This window comes from Vulpes lagopus, chromosome 10 (genome assembly GCF_018345385.1).
Source record: "Vulpes lagopus strain Blue_001 chromosome 10, ASM1834538v1, whole genome shotgun sequence".
NCBI classification, from domain to species: domain Eukaryota; kingdom Metazoa; phylum Chordata; class Mammalia; order Carnivora; family Canidae; genus Vulpes; species Vulpes lagopus.
Window position 1 is genome coordinate 97,326,863 of NC_054833.1, and position 14,716 is coordinate 97,341,578.

The 14,716-nt window shown below is 44.1% G+C and overlaps 1 protein-coding gene across 1 annotated transcript; it reads right to left on the reverse strand.

Annotated features, from left to right (window-relative positions):
- Window positions 1–383: 383 nt before the first annotated feature.
- Window positions 384–14,635, reverse strand: ATMIN (ATM interactor). Its single transcript, XM_041771824.1, has 4 exons — window positions 14,255–14,635; window positions 5,743–5,868; window positions 4,773–4,972; window positions 384–4,115 (listed from the first exon to the last, which is right to left on the reverse strand). The coding sequence occupies exons 1-4, from the start codon at window positions 14,603–14,605 to the stop codon at window positions 2,303–2,305; spliced, it is 2,490 nt and encodes an 829-aa protein (XP_041627758.1). The 5' UTR covers window positions 14,606–14,635; the 3' UTR covers window positions 384–2,302.
- Window positions 14,636–14,716: the final 81 nt, after the last annotated feature.

Genomic DNA, 14,716 nt, shown 5'->3' on the forward strand with positions numbered 1-14,716 from the left:
TATTCTAACCTTATTTTTGTTCATAAGCTAGAATTACATTATTTACAAAGATAAAGGGGACTCCATTATAAAATGGTCACCTTTGGCAAATGCATGAATTGGGAGTAAGTTACTTTGAAATTCTCCAAAAACTTAAAACTGTTAAGGTGTATCAAATAAAATAAGTTCTACCAAATAAAAACTTCACATCAAAATACAAAGTTTAGTAATGGAGTGTCTTTTCATTTTCTTCTAGTAGGAAATTAGTATATTTTCATGAACAAAGGTAAAACGGTAATGAAAATAACTAGGCACAACCTCTCCTTTATCAGAAGATGATGGGTTTGTGAAAAGTCAAGGCAACAAAATAGGTCACTTTATGTCAAAGAATTCACAAAAAAAGGTAGAATTCCAACTTCTTTTTAATCACTGAACTTCAGTTTTTACGAATAATCTTAGGACAATTCAGGTAACTAAGGTTTTGGGAGGAAAAACAGTTCTTACTTGTACATGAAGAACTATGACATGCTCAACTATTCTGTAAATAACTCTATTGGCTGGATTAACATTTTCACAGAAACAAATTTTTTTTAAAGCCAAAGATCACTGCGTTTGTATTTACAAAAAGCCATAAACAAACATGCATTTCTCCTTTACTAGGAGAACTTAAATGTTTGAACATTAAGGCAGTGACGATTCTAAAACATAATGAAATTCTAAGTTAAGGCTTTATGTTTGTTTTGAAACCCATAATCATAGGCCACTGTGACCAAAGCAAACTCTGATCTACCGGGTTGGGTTCATCTGTCCAGGATTTGTTATTCACTATTCTTCTATGGGATAGGAATTAGTAATATTACTGATTTATTAGTTCACACCTTAGGTTTTATTTTGAGGACTTAGCCTTCAGCAGCATAAGCATGTGCCACAGAAGGAATTTTTAAAAATAAACTTAGAAAACGTACAGACTGCATCGATTTTTCCTTGACTGAAAGTTGGACAACAATCCTAAATACAGAAAACCTCCAAAGTATATTTGACTTGCTCCCATCTAAAAAACATGGATGTTCTTGATTACTGAAGTAACTGGTCTTCATCTCCTATTCTTTGAAGACTGTTTGATATTGCTGTCTAAACAAATAAAGCAACAAAATGCAGAATGCCATATTTTAGGTGGAATTTGTTCTATACTTGCTATCCTCAAGGCACAAATAACATCCTTGCTAGGGTAAAGTTTCTCCTTATTCAAATAATATGAGGTGGATTAAAAGATTCACTTTAGAGTAATTGTTGCTTGCACTCTCGCCCTATTAAGTTTACACAAAGTACTGAAATTTAGGGGGAATGTCCTTTTCTCTTTCCTTTTTTTTTTTTTTTTTTAAATAAACACTTAGAGAGACAAAACTCAGATCCAGCCTACGGGAACACTCTTGAGAAGCAGCTGTGGAGCACCACCCTCGCCTACAGGGGAGAGCAGTAGGGATGTTCCCCAGACACACTGCATTATGAGCTAACGGGCACAATTCACACCCAGTGTTTCCACAGCTGGGATAATGAACAGTTACGTAGACTAGAAGGATCACTATTTACACTAAGTGCTTGCTGCTACTTCATGAAGCAGTAATTTTACAGCAACACGTCCTATGAGGAAAGTACGTACACCTAGGTTGGTATCAGCAATAGTTCATACAGAGGAAGAACGGCATGGACTACACGAAGATGGTCTCAAAAGCTAAAGACAGCTGTCATTTTCCTTTGTCTTCAAGTCAGAAAAAAGTGAGATGTCAAAGCAGATGAAGCTGCATGCAGCATGAGTCCCACGCCATCTAAGCATTGGTGCTTAAATCTGATGTGTGGCATCCAATTTCTTTAGATTTACTATCAGGAAACAGGGATTTCTAACAAGCACTTTCAAATATTTTAGGTGCAATTTAAGTTAAGCAAGTCACATTTCCACTGAAATGTTTTGATGATCTGAAAAGTCTACCCTAGTACCTGGTAAGCTTGGCTTCAGTTAATTGCTAGATGGATTTTAAAGGTGTGAAATACACTTGTGTTCTTAAGATGGGAAGACTAACTGTGAAAGGGCAAACGTAGGCAACACAGAAACAATATTTTTAGATCAACATCTTACACTTTATAATACACTCACATTTATACACAAATTTCATGTTTACAAGTACAAAAGGCAAAAGACCCTCCAAGAATAGAAGTAAATGCATCAGTAACTACATTCAATAGTGTTAACACTGTTGTCCCACTCTCCCATTTTCCCAAACCTAGGAGGAAATTGTAACAGCTGTTGCACACACGGACATCAATTTCAGAAGTTGGAGACTGTGTGTAGTTCTGCACATGTCTGGGTTTCTACAGAGCTAAACTGAGATTCCATTGTGTTCCAGGCCAAATCGGCCAGAAGAAAGTCGTCCATTGCTGTTTGAGTTTCGTTGCTGGTGAAGAACAAGCTCCCCAGGGTTTCGAAGCCGGAATTCATGGTTTGTGTTTCTGTACTGTTCAACTGAACTTTGCTCTCTATAGTAGGTATATTTTTAGCAGCGGAGATTCCTTCAGTTTGGGTCTCTGTGTCAGATGAATCAGTACTCATGGAAAAGCTGGAGTGTTTCAGAATACTTCCCAGAGGCAGATGGGGGCTACTGTCTAAAAAGAAGTTTAAGTCTGTCTGTGTCTGTGTGTCAAACATTTCAAGGCCTAAAAAGTTGGAATTTCCCCTACAACTATAGGACTGAGCAGAGGTGTCTGCAAGGAAGAAGTCTGTTTGGGTTTCTATGTCCAGCGATTCCAAGACAGGCTCAGTGGTCATGGTGTTAAGCTCACTCTCTTCGGTTTGAGTCTGGATATTTGAGGCCGACAAGAACTCTTCAATATCAAAATCGATTGCAGGATTCTGGGTCGGGCCAGATGGAAGCTGGGGGTCAGGTCCAGTACTCGTGTCAGACAAAAGACTACGATTGTCCAGTGTCTGACTGGGCAGATTACTTGACAAGATGTTTTCTAAATCACTTAATAAATCTATAGTTTGGGTCTGATTATCTGTCATGTTCTGTGAAGGAAGCATACTGTGCTGTGCACTGAAGTTTATAATTGGTGCAGATTTCTCAAGATCTTGATTTAAAGTCTTAGGGTGGTTCTGAGGTAACAAATCATGAGTGACAGTCTCTGCTACTAAGCTGCTGCTTATAATACTGTCTGTAGAAACACCATAGGATGGATGGACGCTCTCAAAAATGTCTCCACCCATTACAGCTTGGTCCATCTGTACTCTGTCATCTGTCAGATTATGCATTCCACTGGTCTGGGTTTCTCTGGAGATCCCACCTGACTGGTAACAGGCATCTATAAACGCATCAGTCTGAGCAGCTATGGATGAGGTCACCTTAGAACTGGGCAAAAACGTTTGCGTATGAACGCTAATGGGAAGGGAGACTTGAGAACCAAATGTCAAATCTGTTTGAGAACAAGAAGATACAGAGGAATCAGGGCCAGCCCACTGTGTGGAAGGTACGAAGTGCGGTGTGGCATAAGATAGGTCCGTCTGTACGTTGATGGAAGATATGCTGTTCTTCTGACAGGTGTTCCCTAGTTCTTGTGAAGGATCAGACAGGCTCTTACCCAAGTTCACTTGAACACCTGTACTAATTGGCTCCATGGCCACAGGACTTACAATTTTTGAAAGAGGGAGACTCTCTTTAAGACAGGCAGCCTCTGAATCTAGGCCAAGGATGAGGGTTCCTACTGACAAGGGCAGTATGTGCACAGCGCCTGGGGCAGAACCTTGATGATCGACACCCAACACCACAGGCTGAGCCGAGGAGTCGGCTGTAGGCACGAAGACAGGCACGGGAGAAAACTGCATAACAGGAAGTTTCACCAGGGCCACCTTGGGCTTGGGTAAAAGCAACTTCTGAGGGTATCTTGGAGGTGGTGTAAGAGTCTGCTTTCCGGCATTAGAGCTGCAAGAGTCTTCAAAAGACGCGACCAGCTTTATTTCTGAAGTTTCCAGTTCCTGAGTATCTGGTTTTGGAGCTGGTTGGGTACTCAGGGACTCAGTGGTCTTACTGGACAACTTCTGGCTGTGCAGGCAGCTCTCCATTTTCCTTTTTTTACTAGGTGGATCCCTGAAAACAAGGACAGAGTAAAAAGAAAACCAAGTTTAGGCTGCAGCGTTCTTCAACCCTGATGCTGCATCTTCAATTACTTATGCATGCTGCTCCCCACACCTACAGCAGAGGTCAGACTACCTGGTGAAGAGAGATCCATCCTTTTGTGCTCTTCTGGGCCTACTATATGGTGGGCAGAAGTTCAGGAACATGCAAGTAGGGAAGGAGGAAGCACATCTTTTTTTGGGGCAGACCTCTGAGTATTCCAGAACTCAGCTTAACTCTGCATGCACGAGGAAGCTACCAGATTACATAATGCAACTTTTACTGTTTCTTTAAGTAGGAAGCTATTACTCCAAATATAAATCTGACCTTTAAAATGAAGTAGAGTTTCATGATAAAACTTAACTCTTCAAGAACCTAACATCCCTCTGATAGGAAATGCTGGAAGTTGGGATTTTCAAATGGGAAGAAATAAGGAAGAACAACTGGGTTAGGTAGATCTGGGTCCTCTGCTAGTACTGCTCACTTTTCTGAAAGTTCCCCTCTTCCATGTCACATCTATTTTCCATTATTCCTCCTTTCTTTCTCCCTGCACTAATGGCTCTCCAGAAGTTTCATCTGAAACTCTTCCCATAGCCACTGACTTCTGTACCACCATGTCTTCCCCTTTACCTGTGCTCTGCTGGGATCTCATGGCCAGTGCGGTAGATGTGGGACTGTAAAGCAGTTCTACTGGCATAGGGACAGCCACACGTGCACTGGAAGGTCTTGCCACAATCCTCTGCATGCCTTTTCAAGTCCCACTCCGTGCCATAGGAATTGCTGCACTTACTGCATTTATGCTTCTTTTCAGCATGCATTTTCATAAAGTGCTAGGAAGAACACAGAAGGGACCAAAGTGGAAAACTGCATCTGCTCAAAACATTTCATGTACCCATGTTAACAAGGAGTTTACATGACAAACTAAAGCAGTCTAAATCAAAAGGATGGAAAAGCAGGCAAACTGCAGTTTATCACATGCCCCTTCTCCCTGCCACTCCTGCTTTGTGAAAAGCAAGGACACTGTTTTGGAAATAATTCATAGCACTCACCGTTTAGGTTTTATAAATTAGTGCTGCAGGCAGGAGAACATCTGCCATGGTTTTCTTAGGACCCCTCAAGCAAAGCCTTGGACAAGTATTATAGCTGTCAGGCTCTGCGGCCCTATGTCACTGCTTTCCTCACTCGCTAGACCCCTCCCTTCTCCTAAGGCAGCTGCTTCGGAAACTTTTCCTGACTTCTGCAGCTTCGTACTTCCTTAGAAGGAACTTTTCCTTTGTGCCTTTGCTCCTCTGGCCTTGGAGGCACACAGATTCACAAAGGATCTGGAGGACACAATTCTCATTTGCTGAACCAGTCTTCTTGTCTTTCTCTCCAAATTCACTTCTGTATGTCTTCTCCCCCAAACAAGCCACATCTCCTTCACTCGTTTTATATCTTACCCATATTTTCCCCAACAGGCAGACTCTTGGGAGGCTATTCTCACAAGCAGCTTTGAGAGTCTTCCAATTATGTTTGGTAAGTGATTAGAATGCATGTTAGGTTTATATCACCTGTATTTCATCCTCAGAGAAGTATACTTAATTAAAGACAAGTAAAATACCTGTTTTACGAGAGAAAATTGAGAAAATGGTCTGTCAGGGCCTCTAGGGCATCCTTCAATTGGACAACAGTAGAATTTCGGTACGGTTTTCAAGTCTTTTCTTATTGTTGGATTTACTATGCCATCCTGCAAAAGAAAAAATTAAAGAATTATTAAAACAAAACAAAACAAAAAAACTGGTTGGGAGCAGAAACAAGGAATGACTAAAGATGGGTACAAGGGATCTTTTTAAGGGAGATAAAGATGTTCTAAAATTAGATTGTAGTGCTGGTACACAACTATGTAAATCTAAATAATTAGTGACTTAAAATGGGTAAATTTTATGGTGGATAAACTGTAGCTCAATAAATCTGTAAAAATTTTTCAAAACAAAAACACCCATGCTGTTTAAAAATCTTCTATCCAGGGATCCCTGGGTGGCGCAGTGGTTTGGCGCTTGCCTTTGGCCCAGGGCACGATCCTGGAGACCCGGGATCGAATCCCACATCAGGCTCCCGGTGCATGGAGCCTGCTTCTCCCTCTGCCTATGTCTCTGCCTCTCTCTCTCTCTCTCTGTGACTATCATAAATAAATAAAAATTAAAAAAAAAAATAAAAATCTTCTATCCATTCCTTTGAAACTCCTCCTTCTAAACTTAAAATCTCTGTCCTTAAAGCCAGCTTTCTCTGTTTGTAAGTGATATATTCACAGTTTTTCAGGCTCAAGATTTTGGTACTCCAGTTGTTTCCTTCCCTTTCATCCTACTCTCAATTATCGGGAGCTCCTGAAAAAACCTTTGACTATGGTCTAGGCCTTCCTCCTAGCATTATTACTTTCTCTGATCGTTGTACCACTAAAGTAGCTGAAGCTGGTCAACACAACTTTTGATATAGCAGCTTGAATATAGGCACCATGCTATGTTTGACATTTAATAATCATTACAGTAACCAGTACTTATATTGCTTTTATTTCTGTGTCAGGCATTTATATATATTAACTCATATAATCCTAATCATCCTGTGTTATTAAGCATGTGATTGACTTTTTGGTTGGGAGTTTAAAATAACTGGTGACTTAATTTAAGCCTGAAGTGCTCTGTCTTGGTGCCCCTGATGAGCCCACATACTGCAGGGGTGAGAGGCCTATGACCTCCAGTGTAATTTCCATCTGCCCTAAAGGAAGGTAGTGGTGGTGGTGAGGGGGGTGGGTGGGGGTGGACCTCTCTATAGGTCACTGGAAACATCAGGACATATATTCATGTAAGCAGGGCTCAAGGGTACAGGAGCACCTGACTCTGGGGGTCCCAAAACATACGAAGTTTGGCCACTCACCACTGACAAAATCCAAAGGCAGTGAGATAAGTGGTAGTGAAACAAGAATGGGATTTATTTCAGAGAACATCACCAAGAAGACAGTGGACTAATATCTCAAAAATGGTCTGCAAAGTGCTGAAAATACTTCCAGGTTTATGTAAGGGTACGGTGCAAGTGGGCAGTGAAGGTCAGGTCAATCACTGTCTTGAGTTCAACCACCTGGGGTCTTGCTGGTGTAAAAGCAGTCCCTGTTGCTTGAGGGACTAGTTTTGAGTCCCCATCATGGGATGCTTTGCCTCCTGGGTCTTTTGGCTGAGTGAAGAGATAAGCTGGAAAGAACATAATCGATTAGGAAGTACAGACTGAGGTCAAAGTGGAGGTAGCAGAAGTCCCCATTCACTCAGGCCTCAGTTGCTACTGCAGCACGTAGCAGCTATTCTGGTCATCTAGTGTTCTGATGAGAAAAGTCATTACTTTTCGAACATGTCCACTTCCTTTTCTACCATAAATGTTTCTGGAGAAGTGAGAAATGAAGAACCATGTGGCCAAGGTTCCTTCCCTTTGCCTTCCCAATGATCTCAAGAGGAACATGTTGATCTTGCTGAGTCTGTGTCCACTCAGAGGGGAAAAGAAGGTATTCTTGTTTTATTTTTAAACAATGTAATTTATCTTTCCATATCACATTCAATTAGTCCTCCATGTTTTCCACACTGGTCCACCCTTTTATAATCCTACTGCATTATACTGCCTAGATATTCATATCCATTTAGGGTATTCAAATGGTCTCTTAAATACCAAAAACTTATTTGTAAGGGTCACCTAATGGTGTGTTACACCTCCAAATTCCCATTATAACCCTATCTTTTTTTCTGTTCCCTTTTCATATACCACCCTACTCAGTCTCACATTCTTCCTAATTACAATTGCACCTTCTATCAAGGCCCAATTTGTCCTACAACCTTCTGGCTCTCTTCAGGCAGAATACAATGGTGGAAAAGGCACTTGGCATTGCAAGACCTATAAACCACTTCTACCACCAACTAGTAACCTCTCTGAGCCAGTTTACTCATTTCTGAGACAGATACAATAGATAACTCTCAGGATTATTTTGTACTGGATTATCATTAAACTGAACCCAGAACACATTCTCAGTAAACAACACTCCTTGTTCTGCTTACCACCATCCATATCTAGAGCTCTATTTCCTGTTTGAATTCAAAGATAGTAAAACTTAAGCTATTTTATATATTACCATTTTTTCTAGAGTTCCTGTCTCTCCAACTAAATTTAAGGGCAGAAACACTTTTGCTCTTTTGTACACCTCTTGGTATTGTCTTAATGCTTAAAAAGAGCAATTGCCTGCTAAATGCAGAGCATTTTTTGAAAGGCAGGGTAGGGTAGTGGTTTTCAACCCGAGGGTCTGTGAAAAATTACCAGACGCTTAAAAAAATATCTCTGCCTGGTTGCAACTCCAGATATTCTGATACCATTAGTTTGGGTTAGGGATTAGGGATCCATATTTGGTTTTTAAATCTCCTCAGAAGATCCCAAAGTGCAGCCTAGCTTTGGAACCTCAGGGATAGTGGTTAAACCCCTGGGTTCTGGAACGTGGACTGCCATAGTTTGAATTCTCTACCTTGTCACTTTCCTGTGACCTTAAGAAGATGAACTGTCTTGGTTTCCTTATCTGAAAAGTAGGCAAAACAGGATCTACTTCAGGGCTGTTGTGGGGATTTAGTCAAAATGTATAGGGTTTAGAATAGTGTTTATCACATAATCAATCACTCAGTTATTATTGCTGAGTTATTTGCTGCAGAGAGTTTTGTGTCTTCTTTTGTTTTTTGCCAACAACTTAATGCCAATGATCTAATCTAAACCAGTGCTTTACATTAAATACTGTCCTTTATGAAATTCTGACTGAAAGGCTCTTCTGTTAAAACACTTGCAGCTGCTAGCTTTAATAACTGCCATGGTCTCATCACCAAACTCATCCTATTCACCAAGTCATCTAGTGTTTGTTTGTTTGTTTGTTTTTTTAATGAAATACTTTCAGTTAACTTCTATTTTTCCATTTAGTGTTATCAGCAAGAGAGAGCACAATGTGGGAAGAATATTAAAGGAGACTCAGAAATCTTTCATTTACCTGGCAATTATAAAATTCCTCTTAGTGATGTGCCAATGACATGGCCCCTTTCTGTTCCAGGTTGTTCGGATGTTCCACAAAACTGCCTATAGGGTCACTACAAAATTCACACTCCCTTCTAATATACAGCTCTGCTTGGCATGCCTCTTATGATCCCTTTTCAAACTCCCAATCATATTCTCATATACTTGTTCACTTCACTTTTAAAAAATTAACAAACTTTATTTTCTTAGAGATGTTTTAGGTTGATAGGAAATTGAGTAGAAAGCACAGAGTTCTCATGTATCTCTCCCTCCGCAAACAGGTACAGCCTGTTCCACTATTCGCAATTATCCCCTACCAGAGTGGTACATTTGTTACAATCAATGAACCTACACTGGCACATCATTATCACCTAAAGTCCACAGTTCGGTTTATTCTTGCTCTTGTACATTCTTTGCTTTTGACAAATGTGTAATGATATGTATCCACTGTTACACTACCACACACTATTTTCACTGCCCTGAAAATCCTCTCTGCTACACCTATTCATATCATTCTTCCCTTTAAACCCACCCTGGCAACCACTAATCTTTTTTGCCTTTTCTGGAAAGTCATATAGTTGGAATGATACAGTATGTACCCTTTTCGGATTGGCTTCTTTCATTGAGTATATACACCACATCTAAATTTCTTCCATGTCTTTCCCTGGCTTGATAGCTCATTTCTTTTTAGTGCTGAGTAATATGCCGTTTTCTGGAGGAACCGCAGTTCATCTATCCATTCACCTACTTTGAACATCATGCTTGCTTCAGAGTTTTGACAATTAAGCACTTCTCTTAACGTGGCAGCTACCACTTCCCTCACCTTTCCTTTCTCACTGTTACATCACTAGTTCAAGTCATCCTGACTCTCTGGGCTTTTATCATTAACCCCTTAACATCTCTAGAAATTCAATCTTTTTCATTCACACTTTGCCAGATTCATTTTTCTAAAGTATAGCTCTGATCGTGTCATTACCTCATTCAAACATTTTTGGTGGCACCCCAAATCTACCCGAGTCCAAATTTCTCTAGCTTGAGACATTCAAGTCCCTTACTATATAGCTTTGAATTGCCTTTCTCTTCTGTTATTTACCTGTTTTACCTAATGGAACTACTTAAAATCCCCCAAACCTTTTCAAGAGGAGGAATGTATTTATACCTTCTTTTGCATTTGGGAATGTCTAGATGGAGTAAATGTTCAGTAAAAACCGGGAGCATTATACTGAACATGTTTGAGTGGCCATCTAAGCCAAAACCGTATCATGCACCAAGATTAAACACTAAAGACTGCCATGCTGGACATCAACAGTCCCATTGTCCTGTTGTTGCCTTTATCACATGGCATGGCAACATGTTTATCAGGCATGGCAACAACCTGAGGCAGTTCACACTTTGCTTTTCTAAGGGCCAACTGATTCCTCAGCCTCCCCATCACCATCCCTCCACCCCAGTTCCGGAGCCTCCCTCCATCCCATTCTTGTCCTGAGACAATACACTCAAAGGAGAGGATGGGTGAAGATGAGAATGGGGAGATAAGAAATGGGGATGGCACAATACCACATGTGAGAAAGTCATCTTTTGTTCAATATGCTCAAGAACAAAATTCACCAGACTTTTTGTGCTTTATCTTTTATGTGCGAAACTAAAAAGAGAACATAAAGGGATCCCTGGGTGGCACAGCGGTTTAGTGCCTGCCTTTGGCCCAGGGCACGATCCTGGAGGCCCGGGATCGAATCCCACGTCGGGCTCCCGGTGCATGGAGCCTGCTTCTCCCTCTGCCTGTGTCTCTGCCTCTCTCTCTCTCTCTGTCTCTCATGAATAAATAAAATCAAGCATGAGGAATAAAAGAATCTCTAACAACTGAAAAATGTCCGTTTACTCCTACTCTTCCTTTCCCTTAATCCCCAGCTTTCATTTCCCCAGGGATTCCCCCTGGAATCCCTGTAGGCAAGGCTAGACAGGGTTATTTCCAATTTCCTTATAGGAGATGGAATATAGACATATCTCATAAGAACCCACATAAAACCAAAAGGCAGTATGTCCTTACACCTTACAATTCAATCCCCATTCTTTCCCATCATCCTTCAGAAAGGTTATTTACATTAAGAAGGGAATATTTATTTGGGGGCAGGGTAGTACCTTCTGAAGAAAGTCTAGAATAAAATAAGGACCATACAGCAACTAATGGGGAAGGAAATAAAAGATTATAACCTAGAAAAAATGAAAACTAGGAAAGAAACTATAATTTTGCAAGTAGTTGTAATCAAGAGAATCAGAAGGAAAAACTCCCACTGAATATTATGCAAATCTGCCAAGCAGATATACTCAGACCACCTTCAGAACAGAAAGTAGGCACACACTTGACTGGTACCGGAGTCTCTCCAAACAGCTTTCAAAACTACCCAGAGCTCCCAGTTGGCTCTTGTCCTCAGGCCACCTCCTTCTAATACTTTGAAAACAAGTGTCAAGGGTAATGTTTGAACTCAAGAGCCTTCTAATCAGGATGCAGACTGAAAGTAGAGGTTCACCACACTGGGGCATCACTGTACAGGTATGTCTATTTTGTCACAGAAGTCACCTTCATTAAAGAAAATGAACTCCTTTCCTCCAATACAGCAGAGGCTCAGGGGTTTCTAGGTGCTATGGTTAAAAAGGCAGAACAAGGGGGGAATCCCTGGGTGGCTCAGCGGTTTGGTGCCTCCCTTCGGCCCAGGGCGTGATCCTGGAGTCCCGGGATGGAGTCCCAGGTCAGGCTCCCTGCATGGAGCCTGCTTCTCCCTCTGCCTGTGTCTCTGCCTCTCTCTCTCTCTCTGTCTCTCATGAATAAATAAAATCTTAAAAAAAAAAAAAAAAAAAGGCAGAACAAGGCAGGAAAGTGAGCCCCTTGGGCAAGAAAAACACAAAACAATGATGGTTCTGGGTGATTTAATTCCTGCTGAGATAGGTCTCCCTAATGACCTGCGAAGGAAAATCAGGAGAGTCCACTTTTCCCTTCAACATTTCTAGTTGAGAAAGGGATCCTGAGTGCACTCACTGTGCTGTCTTCACACAAGAGACATCTGAAAAATGGCTTAGAAGTGGGAGAATGACTTCCCACAGGTTCTAAGCAAGGGAGGATACTGCTGCTTTGAAACGTCCAGGTGAAGATTTGACTATCAAAATTTGTATTCGCCTCAAACATACTCCTCTGTGTTAAGCCTATTATACTTTATATTTTGTATATGTATTGCATATTGCATGTGTTTGTATATTTTGTATATGTATGGCTATCTTCATTATTCTTAAACTTTACATATTTTAAAAGCACAATTAGAAATAAAATTCTTAATATGCTATCAAACTAGTCCTGAAGAGTGTCACAGAGTCTTGAGTGAGAGAGAGAGAGCGTGCTCCAGATAGCAATTCCAGAGAAAAGAACAATAAAACTCTCACAAAGTGCTTGTTAGAGTGATCTCTGGGCCAATACAGTCCTGGTCAGGGCAGCAGCTTCTCTTGTGCACAGAGGTGTAAGGTGTCCTGGCTGTTCCTCATTGAGGACATGATACTAAAGGTGCGTGTTGGCTGTTGTATATGAATTGAGAGAACCAAAGGATGTACAGTTCCTACAAATACATAGTTCAATTACCTAGGTTAAAATATAAAGAAAAGGAAGGATTTCGTTAACAATATGAAACAGAAAACCCAAGACTGAAGGCCATTCCCAAAGACCACGGAAGAGTTACTGCACTTGGGTCCTGGAAGAAAGGGAAACTATTCTGAGGGAAACTGCTGGCCCACCTGCAAGGCCGTCCTCAGCACATTTCCTAACAGGGCTCCCTCTTCTTTACGGGGGAACGACGTTGCATCTGCTCAGCTGGTGCCAGATGGGGACTGCCTCTCATGGGAACACGTCAGCCCTACTAGAGACTATAACCTCACACCTCCTGCTAAATTCTTATCAGAAGCCTGATTCTTGGGCAGCCCGGGAGGCTCAGCGGTTTAGCGCTGCCTTCATCCCAGGACGTGATCCTGGGGACCCTGGATCGGGTCCCACGTCAGGCTCCCTGCATGGAGCCTGCTTCTCCCTCTGCCTGTGTCTCTCTCTCTCTGTCATGAATAAATAAAATCTAAAAAAAAAAAAAAAAAAAAAGCCTGATTCTAAGGGAATCTCCAGGGAGGCTTTACCCGAGGGGCAGACAGAGCAGGCACCACGCCAGGGTCATTCCAACTCATTCCTCAATCAGTTCTGACCGTGAAAAGCTGCGTCCACAAGGCCGCTCTGCGTGGCATGCTCTGGAATTATGTCACCGCTGGCCTAGAGAGAAGCGAGTGACAAGTGGTGGAAGAAGCTTCCTATCGTAACGACTGGGAAGTTGTAACCTAACAGGTCTAGGGTGGGCCCAGACACCGGGATTTTCAAGGAGCTTTCCACACACACGCACTAAAGGTTAAAGCCCACGGCCCCACCTTACAGAGGGTGGAAGGGACGTCCGCACTACTGTCCTGTGGCACACGGGTCCCTCCGGAAAGGCCTGCGGGAGAAATCTCCCTTAAGGTCTCAATCCTGAGCGACCCGGATCCTACCAACGCTGCGAGGAAACTTTCCGACGGGGCTTCGAGGCCAATCTGCGGCTCCTTCAGGCTGAGCCTAGAGGCCTGAGGGCGGTATCGCGCGTGGGCTGAGGAGCAGCCAGCGGGGTACAGCCCCGCGCAGTCCGGCCGCGCAAGCAGGGTGAGGGGCGCGGGCCCACCGAGCGGCCGCAACCACCGAGGTCGCGGGAAGGGCCGCCCGGGCCGCGAGGCCGCGAGGCCGGAGCCGACGGCGCGGCGCATGACACAGGGTTTTCCGGCTGCGCGTCCCTGCGCGCGAGCTCCACGCTGCCCCGCCGCGACCCCGGCCGGTTGGACGGCGGCCCGGGGCTGCACCCCACACGCACCCGCACCCGCACCCGCGCGCACCCGCACACGCACACGCGCACCCGCACACGCGCGACCACGGCCGCGGCGCCCCGCACGCCCGCGCCCGCGCCCCCGAGCGCCAGGCCCCAGGAGGCGCCGTTCGGCCGCGGGCTCACCTGCAGGCGGTGGCTCTTGACCAGGTGCATGTTGAGCGCCGGGCTGTTGGGCAGGATCTTGCCGCAGCCGCGCACCGTGCACAGGATGTTGGTCCGCACGGCCCGGGACAGCTCGCTCACCGACGGCTGGATCAGCTCCCGGGCCGGAGGCGCCGGACCCGCGGGCTGCTGCCTCGCCGCCGCGGGCCGCGGCCGGCTGCCTCTTAGCCGTCCGGGGGGCCCCCACGGGCCCGAGGCGGCGGCGGCGGCGGCGGCGGCGGCGGCGGCGGCTCCCCTCGCGGCCGTCGGGACGGTCGGGGCGCCCGAGGCCAGAGCCGCGGACCCCGCCGCCGCCGCCTCAGAGGCCGCCATCGCTCCCGCACGGCAGAAGGGCCGAGGGAGCAGGCCCCGCCTCCCGCCGCAGCCACTTCCGGCAGGGGGAGGGGCTTCCAGGCTCATTAGCATCCGGCGGGGCCGGGACGG